At 41.6% G+C, this 25559-nt stretch overlaps 1 protein-coding gene across 2 annotated transcripts in view; it reads right to left on the reverse strand.

Moving 5' to 3' along the window:
- Positions 1–24768, reverse strand: part of CASR (calcium sensing receptor) — a 41181-nt gene extending 16413 nt beyond the window's left edge. For both annotated transcript variants that reach the window (XM_072851030.1, XM_072851021.1), the window contains exons 1-3: positions 24584–24768; positions 15752–16058; positions 11525–12406 (exon numbers count right to left, since the gene is read on the reverse strand). In XM_072851030.1, the coding sequence (XP_072707131.1) occupies positions 11525–12406; positions 15752–16058; positions 24584–24768 (1374 nt within the window). The remainder of the gene's footprint in view (positions 1–11524; positions 12407–15751; positions 16059–24583) is intronic.
- Positions 24769–25559: the final 791 nt, after the last annotated feature.

A 25559-nucleotide genomic window follows, 5' to 3' on the forward strand; every position in this document is an offset into this window, starting at 1 on the left:
CCCTGTAAAGTTGACTGACTTTATTCAGGTCTCCAGAGAAGTACAGGACATCAAGTGGCCATGACAAGATGTGCTGATTGGCATATTTTAACTGATAATTTGTTTGGTTCTGCTTCCATCATGGATATGAGATCCCTTGGCAGCTGAGAGATGGATCTCTCACCCTCTTCCACTGACCTCTGCTCAAGGAGGGGCAGCAGTGGTGCTGACTTGGGCACCCATGCACACATTTTGTATTTTATTTGTGAGAGAGAAGCAGGCCCTCCAATAGAAACTTGTAGAAATTGGGAGAGGGAGGAACTCAGATGGACTGTGTTGGAAACACCTCACTTGCTGCTCAGTGGAAGGTGCTTGATGCTTCCTTTGTCTCATGCTATGCTGTGAGTGCTCAGTCTGCTTGGAAACCGATGAAGCCTAGAGTTTCCCATGACAAGGACCAGTCGGACTGCTTGTAATTGGGCTTGATGGGTTAGCTTATGTTCTAGCCAACAACCAAGGGATGCTGGTTTGCTGATTCAAAACTGCAGCAGCTTTGACGCTTTCTTGACAGTGAAAGGTGACAAGTAACAAATTAATAGCTGCTACAGCAGTAGGAGCAAGTCACTTAAACCAGAAGTGTCAAAGGCATGCATTTCAAAATGGGACTTGATATAAAACAGGACTAATCTGATTTAGGGTCAGATTTACTACAGTACTATGTTTACAAGAATGTGCAGAAAGAACTCAAAAACACAAGCCTAGTGGATTTCACAACAGAGGCTGCACAAGTCAGGTCTAACTGAGATACTTTAGAAAATCCCATCAGGTATTTACTGGTGTTTGCAGATGCCTGAATGCCATTACAAAACTGGGTCTAAAATGCTTCAGAAAGACCTGTCTGCTGAGTCACAGAGGTTCCCAAAAGAATCAAGAAATGGTCTTAAAGTATTTTGGCATCGCGTGGCTGGTTTTCCAGACTGATTTAACTGTCAGTTAGGAGGTCACAGGACACAGTAAGGATGGGACCAGGATATTTTGTTTCCTGAAGGTCCTCCAAAACTCATGCTGGCCATATGCACACCTGCTGTTCTAAGTGCACTTGTCTATAGAATGCAAGTCCTGAGCTCATACTGCTTAATGCAAAGCTGATAGCTAATATCATATCACTTAAACACACTATGATAAAGGATAATGATTTTGCTAAGCGTGACATGACTGGAAAATATAGCAAGAAAGTTTTCATGTGCTTGGCCTTGACTGGATCCACATGATACGTGAGGAAATAAACAGAGTGGGAACATCCTCTGCATACATCTCAACTATAGGATTTTCTGAAACCAAAGATTTACATAGGAAAACATAATGTGAAATCCAGTCAACTGAAATTCAGTGCAATATGTTTTTTAAAGTCAAACTTAAAAATGTGGCCTTCAAGTCACAGTTCAATTTTTAATTGTAATTACTTTTTAAATGGAAAAAAGGGGAAACAATTTTGAGTCTGTCAAAATGCTTGTTTAGACAGTGTTGTTTCAATTAACTGCAATTACTGAGTTTGACTAACTCCAGGGGAGAAAAGACATGACAAAAGAGTTTTTTTCCTCTAACATTTTCTCCTTTTTCTATTTTAAATTAAGATCTAGCTGTATGATGGTACCCCAATATATTTGTATGGCCCAAAGCGTGTTATTGTACTATTAGTTCCCTAGAGTCCAAAAGAATCCTTCCTACAAGCAGCTTCAGGAGTTAAGGCATCTGGAGTCACCTCGGTCCCAGTTCAGTGCCATCCTAAACAGACGTAATCTGATCTACTGACTGCAGTAGATTTCTTCTGGAGAAAAATGGCTGGACTGACAGCATCCCTCCACTCCTTACAAACACTGTGAGCATTAATGCAGTTCCTAGTAATCAGGACAAAAATCGTGGTAGTGAAATGAAAAATAATGTCTGTGGAGAATCCCTAGATGTGGAATATAATGCTATACAAAATCAAGCAGGCTTTTGACTCATCTCTGCCCCAGTGATGTTACAAGCATAGGCCAGTGATGACGGAGTTCTCTGTACCCAACAGAATGGAGAAAATCCATGGACAAGCTAGAGGAAATGACTGAATGACTGTACCACAGGCATGATAAACCCATTATCAGTTCAGAATTTTTGGCTGTGTTCATTAAAATAAAAGCTCATGAATTAAGGGATAATGATATGTTGCTATCCTCATCATACAAATAAAGCTCAAACAGCAGTATTTATTATGGTGTGCTCTAAAAGCACTAATCCAACACAGACCATTCAAACAATGCTGTGAAACATAAGCATTATATTAACAGAAAGTAGAACATAAAAAACCTGGAGAACGAAGAGGAAAAAATCACCAGGCAACATATTAAGAAATTTCTTGAACATATTAAAATTGAAAGGTGTCATGTATGCCAGACCCTCGTGACATAAGGCTGTGAGAGACAGCTAAAGAGGTTGGAAAGCCAAAGAGACAGCTAAGGAAGAACAGGAAAGCTAAATGAATGATCTGTTATTGCCCTTGCTATCAGAAAAAAACACTGGACATTCTTACCCCAAGGGCACTTGTTTTGGAGCCATAATGTGACATTAATGGAGGTAGAAGGTCCTTAAAAAGATATTAGAGAACCGCCCGAGCAATTTAAATTGGATCTAAAAGGCTGACAAAACCAGACAGTTCATCACAGCACTCCACAAGCAATAAAAAGAGCGCTAATACAGTAGGTTTATGATATACACATAAAAAAGCCACTGGCTTTGAATGACAAAGTCAATATGCTATCTAATATTATTCCACAGCAATCCCAATCCACCTTTCTGGTACACATGCATGTGTAATGCACTCCCAACAGCATGCCTGAAGTTTCTCTACATGTCAGTCTGTGCAGGGCATGAATCAGAGCTAACCCCTCTTACAGAAGCTTGTATTTCTGCTCAGTGGGCTGCTCCAGAGTCAGCCTCTGATGGGCTGCAACAGCTGCCAAGCAAAGACAATATCGTAAAAGGCAGAGAGATGTCCTCTGTAATGAAAGGCTGGTTAGCCTGACATCAATCCCAGGAAAAAAAATGGGAAAACAAGAGTTTTGGGTCGAGGATGAATTAATATAAAATTACAGGACAGAAACTTAATTGCTGCCAGCCAATAAGGCTTTGAGGAATACAGATCTTGTTAAATCCAAGTTTGGTTGACAAACGTACCCCTTTAGAAGTCAAATATCTGAGCTTTACATTCAATTTAAAGCATCCACTCATGGATCAAGAATTGCCCAACAGATTTGTAAAAACAGGTATCAACAGACAGATCATTAGTTCATGGGGAATTCCTCCAGCCTCAGTAAACAACTCGATGTTACCCAATAAGTTCATCAATACTCTGGCAGCAAATACAACAGCACTGCTGGGAAAATTTGCAGAAAATGCATGGATTAACGTAATGGTAAATAATAATCAAGACAAAGCATTCCCCCAGATAGTGCTCTCACAGCTGTGTTTAATACAGTGAAATTCAGACTTATGCATCAAGGCATAACAAATTCCAGCCACAGGCACAGAAAGGGTACCACATCCTGCAAAGCATTACTGGCAACTTAATGCGACCTTTCCATTGCATGCTGTGGCAAGGGCAGCTAATGTAACTTGTGCACATATAAATGGGGAGGTAATGAAAGTATGTAAATGTGGAATTTTTTTCACTGTCTGGCTGTGCTGAGGCTGTTAGAGCAATACTGAATATATGCCAAAAAGAAGCATAAGTAAATGGACAAGATACAGAAATAAAGAGAAAACAAATCTTATGACTAAAAATCACTCTGTTTAAATTATCAGGGTAAGACTGAGGAATAATTTGATCAATGTGCATAAATACCATATTGAGAAAAATGATGAGTACTTCATCTGGACCTTTAAATCTAATAGAGCAAGGCCAAGTAAGGACCAATGAAACTAAAGGTCAGTTAAATCCCAACTAGAAATAAGATGCGATCTGTGACAAGAGATGTGACCTGCCATGGATCATACTAATAAAAAAAAGGTCTGCTAGTCAGCAGGTCTTTGGGGAAAATAAATCTTGCTAAATACAAGTTTGACTGGCAAACACAGCCCTTCAGAAGTTAAATACCTAGGCTTTACATCCCATGTGAAGCATCTCTTAGATAGATCAAGATTACTTTCCTGAATGTGGCATATGTTTACATAGTTTATTATACAAAGGATTTCAAACTGCATGATCCTTTGGAAAGTGACTCAATTTGAACATTTTTTACGTTCTTGTTAAGGTTTTGTGGAGAGAGATGATCTCTGGACAGACAGAGGCAACGGTACAGGTACAGTGACAGCTAATTGTCAGTGCTGTTAGATGGTATTTTGTACTGTACTCTGTATGCTGCTGTCTTTACCTAGAGCCATGATATGAAAGAACCATCATGGCCACCTACTCTAGACTTGATGCCATAGTTGCTTTGTTTTTCACTTGTAACAAATATAATATGAAGAACTCCATTGGGTACAATGGCCCAGGGTGCTGTGCGTACTAACGGTGAAGATCTATTGGCAGAAGTCCTGACTGAGTAAATAATGTTTTAATGCTCTTGGGATGTCATCATACTGCACAATAACTGTTATGGTGAAGTATCTAAAAGCCTAAGATAGGGCTCTCTTTAATATTTTAAGTCTAAATTTAATACTAAATAATATACAATGAATTGTCCAATTATTAAAGTGAATAATAGAGCCAATGGTTATCCTATAAGCTCAGTGTTTTCAAGTAGCATAATTCACATATAATGTCTAACATAATCAAAATCTGATTGAAATGTCTTTTCTGGGAGGTGTTTAATGCTGCCTCTACCCAGCTGTGCAGAGAACGAGTTTGTATATGTGTCTCTCTGCACCCATTTGCTGTCACTTTCTTGTAACAGCCCTTTATGGATCAGTCTCTTCAAAGTCTCAACAAGGTCTGAAACTGCATCCTGCATGGAACACTGCTGATATTGATTTGAAGAACTGTGCCTGTCTCTAGGCCAGGAAGAAGTCACAGCTTTCCACTGTAAATTCTTTCTTATTTGGAACTATAGGATTAATTACTTCAATGCATGAGTAAGTCACCTTTCTCTGTTAGAATGACAACTAACTGATAGTGCATACTTGGTGACATTTCTTTTAACAAAACAATGGTCATTTGTCAAACCTGAGTTCTATGGTTATTTATAATGTCTTCAAGAACTACTATCCATTTTAAAAAAGAAAAAAAAATAGTCCTAAAGTTTCTGGTATTCACACTGAGTTGACTGAACTCATGCAGCCATTTCGGACATTTAGAATGGGCATCTGTTGCAAGCATGGTCACAGGTCCCATCAATGGTCAACTAAAGTCCCAGTGGATTCACTGTAACTCTGTTTGGGCACATGTTCCACTTGGCTACTAGCTTAAGACTGGTTTTTTCCATTTCCTTTATCAATATAAGTCTTAGCCAACAAAGAAATCTCTTGTCAAGGCTTTGATTTCTACAGTTCCTAAATAACCTTCATATAATTCCTCCTAGAGACACGGGTAAAAGTCCTTTTTGAGCAAAGTATTGCTTCTGCTCCAGTGGGGAGATCACTCTTTTAATTCTACAAGGCAAAAGGGTCCTTTATATGCCATAAAAGGTGATTTTTTTCTCCTTCCTCCAAACTTCACCCACTGTGTGGAGCAACACCAGTCCTTCATAATGCATGAAAATTCACTTTGGGGATAAAACTATGTGACTGGTTAGTAAAGCATCTGTGAAGATGGCTGACCACCCAGAAAGAAAAGAAATAACAAACTATGCTATGATTATCATGCCTTTGAAGTTAGCTTCATCCCTACCTTGGGATAAATGGAAATCAGCCAAGTCAGAGGAATGATTTTTACATGAAACTGAATTTTTGATAAATCCACTTGTTTCCTCATCTCACTTTCTGAGTGCCTTTAGGGGGTTCTCAAGGTGCCCTTTGTCACCAGCTCCATTTGTGAGTAGCATCAGGAAAGGTCAGTCCTAGAAGAAACTTTACATCTTTTTGTATATCAAAGACATGCTTTGTCTTAGCAAAAGCTACTGATATCTTGGTAATTCAAGGGATAATTATTATCTGAAGTCGCTACAGACAGAGACATTATATGAGCATCTCATGGAGCCTTCCCTAAAATTCCCAGGTCCAATATAGGCTGAAAAACTGACTTCTTTTCCCCAAGTGACAAAGGTACAAATGAGCTTCATAAATATTAGAAAATGCTTCTTTTCAAATACAGCTTTTATTGTAATGCAGCATGTAAATCACTATATTAAAAATATAAAATATGACTTTTATATGAAAAATTCAACACGTTTGGGGGTGGGCAGGAATACTTCATTTTTTGTCATCAGGCAGTGTGTACTACCCCGATTCAGAAGAATCTCAGCCATTCTCTACCAAGTAATTAATAACCACAACTCCTTACTTCATGACACAGAGACTGTGTATTTGCTGCATGCAGTTCATTCACCCTTCTTCTAGCAACCCTGTCGGGGCGATGGTTTCCCTGTGCATTTTCTACTGGTGATGTTACAGGCCTGACCCCCGTCTTTAGTAAGGTCCAGTTAAGTCTTTCTCCTTTTAGTTGCAGAGACATCTAAATAATACTCCATTTATTGTCTGCTTAGTTGAAGAGCTCACAAGTGATGTTCTCAGATGACGGCAAGTTGTTATATCCAAACTGATGAATAAGTAATCATCTGTTATTGCCCTTGTGGGGAAATAGCTGTGTTTGCTCTATTGACCCACACATTTCTGTGTGTGGCTCAAACTGCCTGCCTCTCAATTCAATCTCCCACAACAAAGGCACACTGGTGAAATGCTTGCTTTCTGTTCATAACAAATATATCTCCAGTGCATTTGTAGTGCAGACTAGGTGAGGTTTTGCAGTTGCCTGATATTCAGCCCCTTCCGCTGTCTTCATCGCAATTCTTCCTGAATGACTAATTTTCACACCAGCCTCAGTTAATACCTGTTCTGATACTGATTCATTCTCTATACCACAAAGCAGCTGTTTTCCATACACCCTTTTAATCATTCAGACAGGTCTATATAGTTCAACAGACACAAAATTGATTAGATAAACCCTTAGGCTCAAAGGTCTGGAGAGACATATGCCATCTAAGGCATCATTCACTTCTTTAAAGCCTTGCAGAATCAATTTCCAGCCAGCCAGACACACCTAAATGTAAAGTTGGAGAAGGCATCAATCCATTTTTATTTCTTCATAATGCGTATCATCACCACAGAGGAAGGAATTGTTGGCTGGGAGGTGCACGGGTGTAATAAAAGACTTCAGGTGTTGCTAGGTGAAGCCAATTTGTGTTTGCTTTTATTTTGTGGAACAGCGTATGGCAGCTTTTCACTAAGTCTGAGGTCAATCAGATTTCTAGGCATAGAATAATTTACATGAGCCTGTCTTTAACCTGCTAATCTTAAGGACAGCACATTTTTCACCCTGTGCAGCATGATGCCTTGATGCCTAGAAGAGCTATCTCATTTTTCAGTCATGAACCTGCCCAAGTTCACAGCCTCCAGTGTAACCACAGCCTGAAAACTGCCTGGGAGTCCACCTAAGGATGCTCTGCTCCATGACCCTGTGACTGCACACCTTTGCCTTCTCAAATCCACAGGAGCCCATCTTCCCCATTTAATCGCAATGCTTTTACTGTGAGACAGAACAAGAGGCCCATCAGCTGCTTGTTGGAAATCATCAAGAAGTCAAGTGAATGGGCAGAAACACAGAGTGAACTATGTCTGAGGAAAAGACAGGGTTTTCCTCTTCTCACACAGAAAGAATATGAAGTAATAAATATTTGCTCGGAAGGACAGATTAGGATCCCTTACTGGTTTTCCTCTTATTTTTTGCAGGACCACCCAGTGTTTGAAATGAGAGAGACAGCAGAGAGGCTCCTGTAAATGCCCCAAAAGGGTATAAATCTTTGCTCAGAGAGGAATTGAAAAAAGAACAGATGGACTTGCTGTTAGAAGTGACCATGGGAATAGCCACGTGAGCAGAGACCAAGAAAATGAAGGAACTTGAGGGACCGGGGAAATCTTATCAAGGAAGATATTAAGAAAAAAGGGCTTCAAAAGCAGACTGTTTGAGCTGTTATGGAGAAACAGGCCAAAGATGCAGGGAATTTTGACAAAGAGGCAGCATCAGTACAGGAGTCCTGAGTCCATGTCTGACCTCTGGCCGTACCTTCCCACTGCTATTCTATAGCTTATCGGACAGCCTGTATTTGGGGGAGGCCAGTCCATGAACTAGAGCAACACACAGAATTAGCACTACTTAATACAGTCTCCTAAAAAAATCACAGCCCACCAGCAAAAGAGAACAGGCATCTGATAATCAGAGGTGATGGAGTCCTTTAAGAGGATTATTTCTGTTGTACTATTTGCAGTCATGCACTTTAATCCTTAGTGCTTTGTGTAAAATTTTGCCTTTTCCAAATGTGACAGGAATTGCTTATACATTTTGTTCTGGATTGCCCTGCATCTTTTTGCTACCTGAACAAAACACTGCAAAAAGAAGTAATTAATCTGATCTTGATCCATATTGTGCAGGACACAACAATGGCATTAATCCTATTAAAGTCTGTAATTTTCTGTAGAGTACAGAAGTGCAAGTTTTCCCATTTTCAGATAGAGGACTCTGAACCCCACGGGCAGATCCATGCGTGGAGTGAGTGGCACAGCTCCTGCCTGGAAGCTGCCCTGCCTGCTTACCAGCTCTGCCTGCACCCACATCTCTGCACGTGCTGTGGCAGCCTGCGAGCTCGGGCTGATCAGTCCCATCTCTAGTGGAGGTGCCCACTGCCAGCTTCAGAGGCGTTGGTAAAACAAAAGGAAGCAAGACTGGGTTTATGGACAGGGTCTGTCACAGACCACCAACTCAGGTGGAGAAAATGAGTAAGCAGCTTCTTAAACAAGTAGCTATAAATAAGTAGAGAAGAAAGTTGTTAGTATTTGATGTTTCAGCTTGGGAGACACAGAAAAATCCTGTGCTCCACATGCTGAAACATACTTGGAGCTTTCTTAAACAGTAGATGGTAAATTCTTAATAGGAGAACTGCACCCAATTTAGCCAACTCAGAGTAATTCTGTGCCAGGTTTCCTGCTGTCCAGCTCAAATGAACTGCCCACTGAGGTAAAAATGTTGTTTTATATACAGACCCACACAAGCACCCTCCACATAATTAACAATTAGTAGACAACGAATAAATAATTTGTGTTAGTGGGATAACGCCATTGAAAGGCATCAAAATTAAATGGTCCATAATTAAATTGTGGAACACACCATTTATCCTCCCCAGCCACCAATCCCGCTGGCAAGGGCTGCTTTGGACAGGAGCTCAGGCTAATGGAGCTATGAGTTCACTGTGTTTGCCTTATCTGTCCCACACACCACCTGGTCAGTGATTGCAAACACTGTTAGCGGATGCTGCCTCCAGTCTCAGGTGTGGAGGCTTCCTAACACTGTCCTTACTCTCTCAGGTTGCTTCCAATCAAGAAACCCTTGAGCCGATTGTGAGAAGACAGAGCAGGCACTGACCACTGGCAGAAGTACTGCTGCAAATGAGACTGATTTTAGTAGAAAGGTTTTCTTCTGTCTGGTTGTCAGAAAACCACTGTCTGGAGATGCTGGAGCATGCACGTTTGTGAGGTGAACTCATTACCCCTGGGGCTGAGGAAAGCTTCCCAGGGGTAATGAGCTGCAATGCCTGATATGAAGTAGGTGTGCACACAAAATTGCCATTTACCTGCTATTCATGTGTTTGATTCTGAAATGAAGTGAAAAAATGCACAAATATCAAATATGCTTGACAACCAACACCACGTAATGGTGGTCATTTCAAATATAGCCTGTTCCTTTGTAGCACCCGATATTCCCACCCAGTCCTGTTATTCCCCACATACTCTTTCTTGATGCTGATTCAGTCCTTTAAGGCAACTATGCACACCCAAAAGCCTAGATCAGCAGGATGCTTGGGACTTTGATACAGCCATCCTTCAGCACCAGACAAGCAACACAGAAATGAGAGGACATTCTTCCTGATTGTGGAATCCTCAACAAACACCACATTATTTTACTTAGCTGTGGTATGAATATCCTGCTTTACTTTCCAAGCTGACAAGGCATAAGGGAACGAATTAAAAATATATTTATTCTGGATCATTTTTACTGACACAGTGAAAGCTAAATCTGTCTGTGACTTGCCCACTTCTGCCAGTATGCTCCTGAAAAGCAGAACAGCTTTGAAAGACAGAAATCTCAGAGAGAGCCAGCAATCACAGGATTCCCCTAAACCAGGGTCAAACCCTGCACTCATTAACTCCGAGTAAAGTGGTTTTAGTAAACCCAAATCAGGTACCTAGAGCAATGCAGGTTTCCCGTAAATGCCAAGACAAAGATCTTTTACTTTGATCTGACTGATGTTTTTGAATTGACTGAGACTAGACAGGAATCAAACTGCAGTTCCCACATGTGAATGCTGATCCAACATCTGCAAAGTTTGTGGCACAGATAGCCTTTTATTTTGGTTAGACTATCCCAAATAGAGGAAATTACACATGCAAACGGGAATGTGATCCTCCTTAAATTCATTCGTGTTGTTCTGATTTCAGTCATGTTTGGGCCCAAGTTTTCTGCAATGACCAGAATGGGGCAAACAGAATTTGCTACATATTTGGCATGTCTTCATTTGATAGCCTCACAAGCTAATTCTGTTATTTAGGAATGCAGTAGATATTAAAAACACATACTGAATATCACATCAGATAGCACAATCAAACATATGGTAAGCTATAGAGCATTCATAAAGGATCAGAAGACAAAATGCCAGAATACCATCCATATGCCGGTGGGCAGAACGCATCGAATGAATGGGTAAATGTGACTAAGTCATTAGCATCATTTTATCAGTTCACAAATATCACTGCCAAATCAAAGCAGCTATCTATTATTTGCCTAACATCCACACATTATTTTCCTTCATTACTCAACTGGCTTTAGTCTGATCCTATATAAGCTTAAAACTGTGGAAAAAAAATACGGCCTGTATGGAAAATTGCTGTGGGATTGCAAAAGACATAGAGCTTGCCAAAGAAAATGAACTCTAAAAACTGTTTTCCTTGTTCATGTGCTCTCTCCAGGCCCTCTTGTTTATGTAAGGGCTCAACATATGATCAAGTTACCTTGCGTCAGCCAGGCTGTGGTAATTGTCTATGTGTGCACTTTCGGCCCATAGCAAATGCAAGAAAATTTAACTTAGTTTAAGCCCCTTTCACTGCAGGCAAACCTAACACAACTTACCTTACATTCCCTGTGGGGTGGGAGAGTGCACCTAACTTGCATGCAGTGATATGCTACGTCCCAGGAGCCTTATGCTGTGTCTGAGACCCAGGATTATGTAAGGCATCCTAAAAGGTCCAAGACAGCTTGTCTTTTTTCTGCAAGTATATTGCACAGGCACACAAATGACGGACTTACCTGCCATGCCTCAACCTTCTTAATGTCTGCACAGGATCCGTTAGTGAAGAGTCCTTTCCCAGGGGTACAGGTATATATATCCTGCAAGGCATGGGCAATAGAATATACTGCCAAATACACGTTATAGGATATCCGCAAGTGCGTGTAGTCCATATATGGTGTCTCCACACTGGTGATGTTCTCATCCCCTGTGCACGGAGGTCGGAAGGCAGCCGTTCCATTTCCAGCCCCCAGTCCCTCTTCATGGCCCTTGTGGAAGGAAGTTGAAGCTGGAGAATTTTTGGACCCATCAGGGAGATAGCAGTTAAACGTCTCCTCCCAAAACTCCTTGGCAAAGCCGTTGTTGGTGGACTTCTTGGGATGCACCTTCTGCAGAAACTCACGAAAGCCTGGGATCTGTCCTGCCTTCAGTGCAAAACCAATGGTGCTGCCGATGACACGGAAGAACTCCGGCATGGCTATCAGGGAAGAGCTGGCCCAGGCCTCGCTCGCCAGCCAGATCTTGCCAGTGATGTTTCGTCTGACGATCTCTTTGATGAGGGGCTCCAGGTCTGGGCCACTGGAGAAAACAACGATCACCCTTGCCGTGGAGTTCTGGATGACCTCCACCACCTGCTGGATCTCCTCTTCATCTGAGTACTGGGAGATGAGCTCGCTAAAATCAATGCAGATATCTCTCTCCTCCGCCTCTTCCCGAAACTTTTCAATCCCTGGCCGGCCATAGTCATCATCGGCTGCAATTGTTCCCACCCAGTTCCAGCGAAAATACTCGATGATGTCTGCCATCGCTGTGGCCTGATGCTCATCATTGGGGATTGTGCGGAGGAAGGACTTGAACTGGTTCTTGTTGCTCAAGAGACGACTGGATGAAGCATAGCTGACCTGTGAGAGCACAGTGAACAAGCAAAACACACCATGAAGTGAACTGCCTGGAAATAAATTGCCTACATTTATCTAGCACCACTGTCAACCTGTGTAACTTCGGATGGGATGAAGAGAGAGCTGAGTACCACACTGGCAGCCACGTACTCTTAGCCTGTGGTTGCACATGATCCATTCTGAGAGTTTGTATGTTCTTGTAGCTGTGACTGTCTTACAGAGGCACACATACAGGAGCAGCTGCTCAGACATGAGGAACTGGAGCAAGCTTGTGTTCACCTGTAATGTCAAGAATCTGAGGGAGAGAGACACTGACACTAGCTTGGAGGAATGGCAAAGACGTGAGCCATGGGTTGCCTACATGTACCTCACTGTACTTCCTGCCAAATCCAGAAATAAGAAGAATGTACCTTTTAGATAAATGAGGGCAATGCACATAATTCAGACAAAATGCAAGCTTCCTCTGTCCTGAACCAGACATGAGACAGCAGGCTGGTATGGCCATCTCAGACCTACTCTGAAGAACCCTGTCTGTCTCTCCTTGCCTCTCACCTCTGTCTCCATCCTTAAACAGGCTCCATCAGGCACCATATGGGTGTTATATACAATCCCTGCCAGTTGAAGTAAGAAGAATGTGATGTATATCAGTTGCCTTGACCCTGCGGAGTGTTAAGGTAATGCTGGTCAATACTACCTTAGCAGTATTTCCTGATTGCTGGCCAGAATCAGCAAAGAAGCCAGTAGGCATTCCATGCTCCGTGAGCCATCGTGTTTTACAGTTAAAATGGGATTTTATTTCCTTTTCTAAAGCTATCAAGAAATATTTTTTTTTCCTAATTAGAACAAGTGCCATATGCTCTTAAGATATAATTTGGATTTTCTACAAGTAGGAAGAAAACCATAAAACCCAGAGGAGAACAGTTTAAAGATCTGGAGAACTTTTAAAACTCAGTTATCTTTGCATTTTGAGATTGGTATCTGAACGCTTTGGGACTGACTCTCACTTTGAAAAAGTCTTCCATAAACAGCTCATTTTGTACAAAGTGGAAATTTACAGAAAACCTTAACTCCTCCTTAAATTCCTCTGGCATTTAATATTTCTGCAAGAAGAAAGAGAAAGAGGTCTCCTAGTGCAGTTTCAAGGGCCCCAGGAGCAAATCCTCCTTTCACAGAGCTATACTCTCCCCTGGACAGGCTCCTGCCCAGTGCTACTCTCATCTCCTAGCACTAAAACCTAGTGCCAGGGGGTACAAGCAAGGTACCCCACTCTCGCATGTGCTGTAAGGGTACACTGAGGTGAGATACTGAGAAACAGAACTGGAGTCATAACATTTTTAGTTTCTATGTCAACGGAATGAGTAATGAGCCTTACATTAATTGTAAAATATACCTCCAACTTGTACTGAAATGCAGGGTCTATTAAGCATGGATTTGCAAATGGCCTTGCTATAAATGACAGCGATAATGTGTATTCTAATGCTGCCCAACAACTCTCAGTTTAAAAGCCTGCTTTCAGTTGTTATACTTCAACCACATGGCTGAGATTTTGTTCCAGAACTGAACCTCCTGACATCTACCCATTTCAGCAACCTCTAGATAAGACTACTGCCTCATAGCACAAATGCCATTCCCTGTTCAAAGGGAAAGTCTGAGAACTGCAAACGTCTTTTATGTTCAGTCCAACCCACCAACCCTTCTCAGCTGCCCTTGTTCACCTGGTAATACAAGGTGTAAATTAACAGTATGCCTTAAAATGCCATCACAGTGTTTATTACATGCCACCTCCCAATGCTACTCTAGGCAATACCTAGATAGCATATATTGGTCTTAGCTTAAACCATTCTTGCCTTGATCAGAGACCGAATATCCATTTTTTCAGACTCCTGTGAGAGAGTCAGACTCATAACATTAAACAGACAAGATATATTACTGTGCACCAGGCAGACAAGAATCCTTCCTTCTTCATTTGTGGTGCAGATGGGAATTGGAGCCCTGGCTGAAATAAAGATATATCTTCTCAAGACAGGCTGAGAGTGCAGTGTGACACAATCTTGTTACAAGGACTTCTATGAGCTCTGGCACCTGTATTCATTTTAGAAGAGGAGTTGGAAATGTTAGGCTGTACAAGGCAACGCATAAATAGATAAGGCCAAGCACTTTTTCCAAAGTTGTCTTCAGCATGGAAATCTAAAATCAAGAGCAACAACATTAAGCTATAATATGCTAGCCTCATACTTTGCTTAGGGTCTTGGCAGAGCAGCACGTCTGTTAAACAAAAGGATGGGACCGTGGATGCTGGCACTGGCCTCAGTAAAGTCAGCAGACAGCAAGAAGGATGCTGTGACACAGGAGCTGGCACAACTACACCACCACACAGATGACCCCAGGGCAAGGTGGAGCATATCCACATCCTCTCACAAACCCTGTTTTGGAGGCCCTAGGCCAAAAGAAAGGCAGGTCAGCCCAGAAGAAACCTTTGCAGCACCTGATCAGCAGAAGCAACAACTTTACAGATCACCTGCTTGAATGATCAGAGATGCTGAGAGACCTAAGAGTAGCTGGCAATGACTGAGCTCTGACTTAAGTGGGCTCTGTGGGAGTTGGGCATAACTAGACAGTGACCATGGTGAAGTAACATCACAACTAACCTGTGGCAACTGCCAATGACTGACCTAAATTACCCATGTTCACAGACTAAACCACTCTAGAGGACTCTAGTCCTCCTAGACTAAGTTGCTGTTCGCTGAATGTTGTTACTGGCTGCTTGGTAATCTTTGTGTTTGGGGATTACAAACTGCTAGCAAGAGAGATTTCTATTGCAAGAAAACCCCCACATTTTTTATTGTTTCTCTCCTTGAGGTTCTATTGGAAATGGCAAAGATTAGACAAGCCATGGACACTGAACTCCCCTTGAGACCTTCTGGTGTGCAGTTAGGACACATCAGCAGAGAGTGGGACAGAGAAGCTGGCACAGCCACTGCACATACCTGTACTGGCCCAAATACATTTCTGGCAAATGTGAGCCTGAAGACTTGTATCTCTGACTAAAAAAAAATATTTGATTTAACATAATAAGTTTGGAGGGAAGTAGACTGCTTTCTTTCATGTAAACTGTTGTCCCACTTTAAAAGCCAGTGCTTCTGGCCCTGTGTGTTGCCCCTCAGCCCTCCAAGGATGTATTCGTACAGCTATGGCCATTGCATTTCTAAACCTTCCTTTGTTTGAAACAGAGATGGAGCGCGTAAGGCAGCAGTGCAGTTCCCTGTCCTGGTTCTATGATGTACTTAAAGATCCCCTCCAAACAGCAATACCCCCAGCTGTACCTAAAAAAGAGAAGTGAAAGCATACCTGAGGTATGTAAAAGAGTCCCAGCAGATTGGCCACAGCGGTAGAGATGCCAGAGCCAGTTGCCCCCACAACTGCAATGGTGGAAGGGATATGTTCTGAGCAGTTGCAGAATTCGTCCAGGTTCAAGGAGTCTATCTTGTTCTGGGCCACAAAACTCAGTGTGGCCTCGAGGGCTTTAGAGACTGTATTGCAAGTGTCAAATATCCTGTATCCTAGGGTCATGTTGGGAAGGAGAGTTGGGCTACTGTTTATTTCTTCTATGGCAAAGATCATAGCCTGGAGCCAGCGGAAGCCTCGGAAATTATACCTGGGGGAGCAAAAATAAAAATAAAATAGAGTGAGAAGGAGGGAAACAGAGGAGAGAAGACCAGGTCTGAGACAGAGTGAAGAATTCCAGATACAAAAGGCAAAAGCAACTTATGTGATTTCTTGCATCCTACTAAATTTGGAAAGTTTTGCTTTTGTGTTCAGTGGTTAAAGAAGAAGCGTGCATATGCTACAAGGTTTTGTTCCAGTTTTCAGCTCTTCAGTTTGGGAGCTCACTTCAGAGGTCGTGAGGATGAGGTGAACTTTTCTAAGAAGTCCTCTGAAGTCTGGGAAAGTTGAAAGAGAGCATGCTTAGGGTGTTGGCTCTGGCCTGTCCCTTCTGTTCAGTACCCTAAACCTGGATCTCGTGATTCCTGAGCAAATGCTCTGACACAAAGCTACACCTATCAGGTGTCCTTCCAAGCTCCTCTGACATGTTTCTGAATGCAGATGGCAGTGTCTGCAAAGCCTGTGCTGAGCGTGATGCTGTCAGGGACTTGGGCTTAGGGATACCTAGTGTGTCAGCTCCTCATGGCTTTAGGCAGGCAGAGCGAGTGGAGACACAGCACTGGCATGTCCCTGGATGAAAAGGTGCCTGCTAGCTCTGCTCAGGGAAATTCGGCTTCACATCACACACTTCACACTGTGAGAGAAGGAACAGTCAACCTGTTTATACCAGAGAACAGAGACATGCTATAAATATAAATCCTAGCTTCCTAACTTGTTAATTAGATACTTCACTGTTTTCATTAAAGGAATAACCGTTCTCTTTATTATAGTGCTCTCATACATTTGCTTTAGACATGAGCTCAGAGGTGCCATCAAAGCTGGCCTGTGAAATTGAAACTCTGTTTTTCGAAGCCTCCTCTGTTCTCTAAAATGGAACAGCTGAGGTTTCCGGCTATTTCTTAACTGTGCATGGAGCTAACCCAGAGCTGGGGAGTGGTGCCAAGAGTGTGCTGCAGGACCTGGGAGTCCCTGTTTAGAGCATTGCATGGGCTCGCAGTGAAAGAAGCTGATGCAGGGTGAGTGACTACTTATCCAAAAAAAGAGAGGAACTTCTTTGTGGAAAGCAGCAGGAAGAAAGTTGCTTTGATATGTGTTATTCTCAAGTTTTACCTACTGTGTTTTCTCCCGTAAAGCTGCAAAAGCACCTGGTTGTGTGCCTGTGAAGCTGCCATGTTTTAGGGTAATTCAACTGGAATGGCAGAATCTTTCATGAACTGAAACCTGCCCTTCCTTGTAATGTACTATAGGTCAGGATAGCACTTAGTTTGCAGTTTTGTGTTGAGTTGCAGCTGGAAACAGGAAAGTGTCAAAGCTGTTATGCTTGAGATCCACTGGGAAAACTGATGGGCCCCAGAACTGGAAGAGCCTGGGGAAATAGCCTGCCCAAGAACAGATTCTATATGATATGGTAAATTTTAGTCAAGTGCCATTTTGAAATGCTTTGAGAGATGTTTCCATTACCAAGGTGAAGATTTCTAAAGATAAGCTTCATGAAATCACGAACTTCCAATCTCTGGGATATACGACCTGAATATTTTTTAATTGCTGTATGAAATGAATTGCTTCCAAAGTTGATGTTAGCTATGTCTGACTTCTTTAAAGCTGAATGAACATAGCCACATTGCCTCTATTCTAGGAGTTTTATCTGATTTATCTGGAATCAGAAGTTCTAAAGATATCACATCTAAGGTTTACCTTTAAGTCTTAAAAACTTTATTTATTCAACTTCATTTCACCTGCTCCAGACATCTTTGGCCAACTTCCAAATGAGGTTCTGCTCTGAGGATGTACCTCAAAGACCAGACAGTATGGTTTCCATACAAATCTCTTCAAGTCAAAAAGTTTGAGGCCAATAAAAATCCTTAGTTATAATTTATGACCAAAGGGACAGCTAGCTATTTTAAGATTACCCTTAAGAAAATGGACACCCTTTAGAACATGTGAGTGTGTGTTACAGTTAGAAGTAATTTGGTCATTTAGAATATTTTTTGCTCTAGTTCCAAACCATTAAGGAGCGAGACGCAATAGGAGACCTCTGAAATAAAAGGACAAGTCTCAGAGTGAAATAGGCAGTGAGCATTGTGTACAGAAAAAAGATGTGCCGGGTGCACCATGCTGCCTCACGTAGTCAGTAATGCTCACTCGGATGAATGACAGCAAGGAAGGGCTTTATGACACTTCTTTTCACAAAGTTAATGTGTTTACAGATATTTTTAATTAAAATGAAAATAGGATTTGAAGTAAGGAACTATATTCAGACTCCTCATGTAAAAGAGAAAAATCTGAAAGCATTTTCTATATTTAAAGGGAAGACTGCTGAGAAGTTGGGAAGTTCAAAGGTACCACTACACCACTGTGAAAAGCTTCACACATTTGAGTGTGTGTAAAAGTAAATTTAAGCCTGCTCACATTAAATTATGCAGGTGGAGTATGACATGGAATTATTTTGCCTGCTTCACAGCAATTTGGCTTAATTTTTTTTAAACGCAGCAAGGTGGTATCTTCAAAAGCAGTGAGAACTGGATTGTCTTCCCCTTGACTTCAGAGAACGTGTTTGCCATTTCATTCAGTAGATGCAGACTAAGGCCCATGATGCACAATTGCTTTTATTTTCCTTTCTAACATATGCTCCTGATGAATGTTTATTTACAGCATAAGGCCTGTGCTTCAGATACTTGAGTTTGGATTGGTTTTATTTTGGAGGGGAAAGGAGGGCAGGGGGTGTTTTCTGGGAGCTAGACTCCAAAAAGTCTTTGAAATGCATTTGATAAGTTACCTTAAACTACCGTGGGCAGGAGACCTGCAGTTGTCTTCAGTTGCACCTCTGCTGATAGCAGCATCAGCAGATCAGGAGCAGAGGATCAGATGGGATGGAGACAAACACACCTTGCTCTGTCTTCTCTAATACCTGATACAGCTTCAGACAAGGTCTTGTTTTGTTAACTGATACTGTGTTGTATCAGTACTGTAACACGGATATGGTCAGATGAAAGCAGTGCCACTAAACTGGTCTAAATGAAGCAAGATTTCATGATTCCTTCAATCCTGGTGAATGGAAATTGTGTGGATAAATTCTCTCCCATTGTACTGTAAGACTCCAGCAAGGGGCTGCAGATAGGTTCCTCTTGGCTTGGTGTGTACATGAGTGATGGGTAAGAGCAGCGTTTGAACCTGGCAGCAGATTACACCGATCCAGCTGACCTCCTGTGCTATGCTGCTGCTGTGACTAATATGACTAGTCACTGTAATATTCTGTCAACCATGCAGAAATTTGGTAATTTCCATGAAGAAATTGCAAAGGATTTGCTAACAGAAGCAAACTTTTCATAAGATTTCCAGAAGCTTTAAATAGCCACTGATATTTTCTTGGTGGAAAATAAGCAGCCTCCAAAACTTATTTTCTGCCATATTACTTTACAGGTATGTTGGCATAGTCTTGTATTTTAACATTTCTGAGATGTGGTGCTATGAAAAGTGGTCATTAAGCTCTAAATGAGAGTTTAATGTAAATAATTCAGTGCCCAAAGGTGTAGATAGGAATTTTTATTTACACTCTGTTCTTTAAATGTTTCTCCTCTGATGCCTGTTCTCCCACCTGTCAGAGTATGCAACCCACTGATCTTTCTGTTCCCAGGCAGGAGCACAAACAGGGAAAGAGAAATCAGAAACAATTCTTCCACAAATCCTCATTTTAATCATCACGTCTGCAGGGGACGGATTATTTTTGCAGCCACCCAGTTTGCTAGACAGTAAACTCGTAAGATCTTACTGATTCCTGCAGGTTTCTTTCTACTTGGTACAAATGTGTCTGTCAAGGGGTGCTCAGGATGGCTTAAATATCTCAGTCAATGTTACAAAGCAAGGGTATGTAAATTAAGGGACATAAGCTCACTGCATAGTTTTAGCTCCCCATAGCTCCATCCCCTGTTTATCTGATTGTTTGTTTGTCTGGTTTGGTTTGAACAGCTCACACTGTCTGGATCCAGCAGGGAAATTAGTCCTGGTCCCACTTGGTCTCCAGAAAGGAATAATTCACAGCCTCATGTGAATTCATGACCTTTATTTATCAAAACTTGCAAGGCACTAAACTAAAAGCAATAGAATATGAAGGAAAACAAGGAGAAAATAATGTGAAAGCTTTAAATACAGCTTTCATTTACTCTCCCATATCCAACAGGTACTTTTATTCAAGAATGGTGGCAAAGCCTGCATATGACTCTCGGCTCACGCCAGTACTCCTCTTTCTCTAGTGGTTGTATGCACATACTAATTTCTCTGTCCCCTGTAGATTTCCAGTACATTAATTACATGTTATTGCTGCTACTACCACTGCTATTACTAAGCTATGCAAAGGGGAGACCTTCAGTTGTTTGTTGGATTCCTGTAGTCAGTAGGTATAATGAGTTGCTTACTACCCTCAGAAGTTAGGGCTATGGGTAAGGGGAATTATGCAGACCAAAGAAAATTTTTAAAAAAATAAAAAATTAAAATTCAGAAGATGGGTGAAAGAGAAAGAAGAAAAGAAAATAATTTGGTCTCAGGGAGGAAGTTCTAAATACCATGTTATGCATTCAGTTCTGCAGTGGGATTAGCGAATACATCCACAAGGGGCAGCATTAAAATTCTCTGTTCTCTTAGACACACAGAGTCAGTAAGCTAAAGTGTCCTGGAGCCATGCTCTGTGAAGTCCAACACTATGACATGGCGATGGTCTCACCACAGTTTCACAGCCTGAAAGCTATGTGTCACAGTGTGGGACCTTGGGTAGATTGCTGATCAGAATACAGGGAATATGCATTAAAAATGATAACCTAGTGACACCATATTGGCAACATAACGTAGTGACACCATATTGGCAACACTGTATCTCAGCTCAGTAAAGATACATACTCACTGCAAGCAGTTCATTACAGTGAGAGCAATCCATGGGTACCACCCATCTGTGCAACAATGCTAGCAATAATACTAACGATACCGTAGTGGTATCGTTAGTAGCATCACTACTGCTAATCTACCTGAAATCAAGAAAGGATGGAGAAATGAGATTATGAATAGGCCTCTGTGGGTGCTGACAGGGAATGGGGGTCAGGGACTGCTTGTGCTGTGCTCAGCCTCTGCCTCCGCTGCACACATCAAGATACGCATCAGCAAATGTTATAAGGAAAGTTGCTGTAACAGTACCTGAGGCATACAAAGACAGAAGGTGTATTTATATCAAATGTGGGATACTTGATTGCTTAAACAATAAGCCATGTAAGTACTTCTGAAACACAAGAAACAAAATTGCTCTCACTTTCCGTACTCCTATCTGACATTTGGTGTGGCAAAACCATGAGTAAGTTTTTACTTTGGACTCTACAACTCAGTGCTTAAAGCATGAAGATGAATTTTCAGTAGAATCATCACCAAAAGAACAGAGAACAGATTGTTCCCTTTTCCTTTCACTGCTGAGTCATATATATAGTTTTCCAAATAATCATGTGCAAGGTATGCACAGTAGGTTCAGGCCAGTACATATGCTGAGCTGGGGAGAAAGGTGCAGTGCCACAAGAGTATGAAGAGGGTGAAAACTGAAAAAGTGGAGAGAAAACTGTCCTACCCATTTTGAGAAGCCCTGTTTGGGAGCATAGGTATGGCACTGAACACAGCTAAATGTGGAAGATGTCCAAACAGCAAAGATCAGGTTGAACAGTCCTCAAAAGAAAGGAAAGACACATTATCTTAAATTGTTTGATACTGAACTCCAGGAGACACAGGAGCAAACCACCCACAGGGTTTCAGTTTCTTGTCTCAAAGCAAGGAGTTTTTCATATGGTCTGATGACTTGTTGCTGTTGCCACCTAATGGAGGAGTATGAGACAAGAGAGAAGACGCTCGCATACTCTAACGCCTGCATGGTCTAATTTTCTTATGTGATATGAGACACATTTTCCTATCTAATAAAGAAATTAAAAGCTGTACACATCCATCTAAAAAGGGTATAAAACTGATTTGCCTCAGTGTTGAAAAGATACAGCAGCACTGGAGAAGGCTCAAAGAAAGGCAACAAGGGCAGTCAAAGGTATGGAACAGATTTAGCACCTTTGGTTTGACCAGATACAGCCATGCTTATGGTCTTCTAGTGGATTTCCCACCCTGTAAGTTTTTGACACTACAAGATTGGGGAGATTTTACTTTGGAAAGAAACTAGAGCCTATGGGTTTTTTTTCCTTCTCACCAGAAAATATGAATTCACTCATTCCAGACTAGTCACCTGCCCAGAACTGAGGAAACTCAAATGTGATATGAAAGACTCTAGCTCGTGACTTGAAGAATGTATTGGGCTCTTAGAGTCAGCATGCACAACCCTGCCCCAAGCTACTACATCATCACGGAGTCCAAAACCAAAAAGGACCACTATGGTTGTGTTGTGAGATCTGTGTACAAGTCCAGTCAGAGGAATTTTCTGACTTAAATTCTGCTTAAAATAGAAAAATCATGTCAGGAAAAATATTTGCTCTCAATGTAACATGTACCAATAACAAGGAAAACACCATAGCACAAAAACTGTCCCATGGATTAATTATCTTCATCAAGAAAATCTGGTGACCAGTCTCAAAAAGTCTTCCCAACCCAATCTCTTTTGAATTAAACCTTTCCTAGAAATGGACATTTTCTGCTAAAGACATGTGCAATGAAGGAGCTTCCAGTCATCTCTGGTCCAGTCATCCCCTTGTTCCTATTGTAGATGCTACTACCTCTGCAGCTAGATCTCTGCCTTTCATTAAGTTTTCTCTCTCCATTTGCATTATGCTATCAGCTCACAATTTATCCACCTCCTTGAAGGAGTGCAACAAAGTGGCACAAATGCCTCTTCAGTCAACTCCTCTCTTTTGCACCTGCAACTTCTTGGTGCAGGGGTAAGAGGAACACAGATTTTACCCAGGCAAATTTCAGTGGAGGATGCCTTTTAGCAGATAAAATGCCACCCAGAAGGATCTCCCATTGGGTCCTTAAAACGGCTGGTCTGACTTTTCAGGATTTGCCTGTTGTTGGCAGTGTTACCTCATTAACAAATCTTTTGGCAACCACACACTTGTAGTAGTCATGGGGGAACATTCTCCTGTGAGCTGTTCTAATAATGTGATCACATCAAGGGAGTCACCGAGGCTGACCCAGCGCTGACAGAAATGAAAGCTATGTTCAGTTTGCAAATATCTGCACTGTCCTGCCTGCCACCTGGAGCAGGTGAAGACCACAGAGCTGAAAACGTCCATTGCTTTTCAGTGTTCCACTTTTAAAATGCCGCACCTGGGAGAGGAAAAAATGCTGAAAATCTGGCAGAACTTCTTGCTCCATGAAGTGGACATTTCACATACATTTAGTTCATTACTTTCTTGTAAAAGCCAAAAGAAACCCTGCTTAATTACACTTCTTTCTTTGTGCTCACTATGAGACCATCTGGGGATGATCTCATAACCTAGATGGGTGTGTCCTGCTCAGTGTCTCAGTGGGAAGCTGCACCCGGAATCTGTAAGCATAGCAGGAATGCTGTCAGCCATTATTCATTACCATCTGCAACAAAACTGTACTAGATCCCCAGTGGAAGATGAGAGGTCCAAATAATTCCAGATATATGATTTTTCACATATGATTACAGAAGAGATCCTATAACACTGAAGTGTTTTCCCATGCATGGTCATGACAAAATTCGACATAAATTCCTTGTATTTTTTTAATATGATATTTCAGTTGCAATCCGTTTCTGTCACACTTTATGTGTATTATGTGCAGGGTTGTAAGGTTAAAAATTCCTCATGTTTCATCATAAAAATGGCTACGCTTTAATAAGAAGATACTTTGTTTTCATGTGCATTTCTCCCTCCAGGTTTAACTGCCAAAGACTTAAGACAAAACCTATATGCACTGTTTACAGAGAAGAAAAGGACTTTGGGCGAGGAAAGCCTGGGTAAGGAGTTCAAGTCTGGGACTTTGTAAAGGTCCTAAAGAGACATCTATGTGTTCAGTGGGATTTTTCAAAAGCAGTGACCTATCTCACTTTCACCTATTCACTTGTTAAGGCAACTAAATAGTTTGTAAAGTCTTAGAAGATGAGAGGCAAAATGGGAAAAAACGCCCAAATTTGATTTCTAAGCTATTTTGCTATGCATGACTGTAATCAAAGGAACTTAGGGGCACTATGGGTTATTTTCCATCCTTCTGCTAGGAAAGCTAATTTTCAGACACTATTCAAACGTCCACTGTGGATGGCCAGATAGATTCATGTTTTGACAGCTTTGGGTAATACAAGGATTGCCTTCTTTCACTGTCCAAATATTATTTATGTTACTGTTTAAGATATGCACTTCCTGTCTTTACATGCCTGTTTTATTCTATTATTTACACCGTACTTTCCCATTGCCTCTACAAGCATCAGATTACAGACTGTATTTACACAGTGTATAGTGTGTCACTTGTAGCCAAGAAAGGGCAAGACTCCCCCACCAAAACTTTTTATTTTTTCTTTTCGTGGCTTACCTTATACACTCCACTGATTCTGGTCTTGATTTTAGATCCTGGTCTTTAGCAGCCACTCCAAAATGAATGGGGAACAATCCTCCGAGAATAATGTCTCCCTTCTTCTGTGCCCGTTGGTTTGGCCCGTAGGCAGCTGTGTTCCAGGTAAATAGCAAAAGAATCAAGCAGCAGCTATATAAAGTCATTGTTCCTCTTTTCACCAGGAGGTTATAGGATGCAAAATTGGAAAAGGTGATGTAAGAAAGCAGACGTTGTAATGTCTAAGCTTTTCCTTTCCTTAATACAGCATAGAGTGGATTTGGGACACATGTCTGCAGGGACATAAGCAACAGGGTGGGAGCCACAGTGCTGGTGTTTCTCCCTCTGTCTTCTCCATTGCAAAACAACAATTCAGCAGTCCTTCTTTCTTCATAACCAAAGCATTATGGAGAGCCCATCTCTGAGAACTGCAAAAGAAAGACATGACAAGTGATCCCAGCTACACACCAGGACCTCACGCTGCCACAGTGGTTCTGCATTGTCCTGTCAACTTAGTATGCCCCCGTGGCCACCCCCACTCAACAACCTGCGCAGGACACATACCAACTTTGACAGAGTAAGTCAGACAACCCAGTGATGCTAGCCACACCTCCTCAAACAAGTGTAATGGATTCTCTTGGATGCCTAATCCTCTATCACACATGTGAGGTGGGTGTCTTTCCACCATCTTCCTATGGTTCTGCATGACTCTGGTCACAGGAGACCCTGTAAAACTTGTGATCAGACCTCCATGAACAGAGCATACCGTGAGAGACTTGGATGGACAAGTGGGGAATAAGGAAGCATCAAATGAAGTAAGAATTGAACCTTTCTCTTAAGAAAAGAACTATGATAATCTTTTGGTGTTGGTCCATCCCCTCCTTTCCCTTGATCATTCTTAACTCTGTAGTTTGAACTTATCCTTGCTAAAAATGAAACAAGGTCACCAGAAAGACTT

The sequence above is a fragment of the Ciconia boyciana genome, chromosome 1, assembly GCF_034638445.1.
Source record: "Ciconia boyciana chromosome 1, ASM3463844v1, whole genome shotgun sequence".
In the NCBI taxonomy this organism is placed as follows: domain Eukaryota; kingdom Metazoa; phylum Chordata; class Aves; order Ciconiiformes; family Ciconiidae; genus Ciconia; species Ciconia boyciana.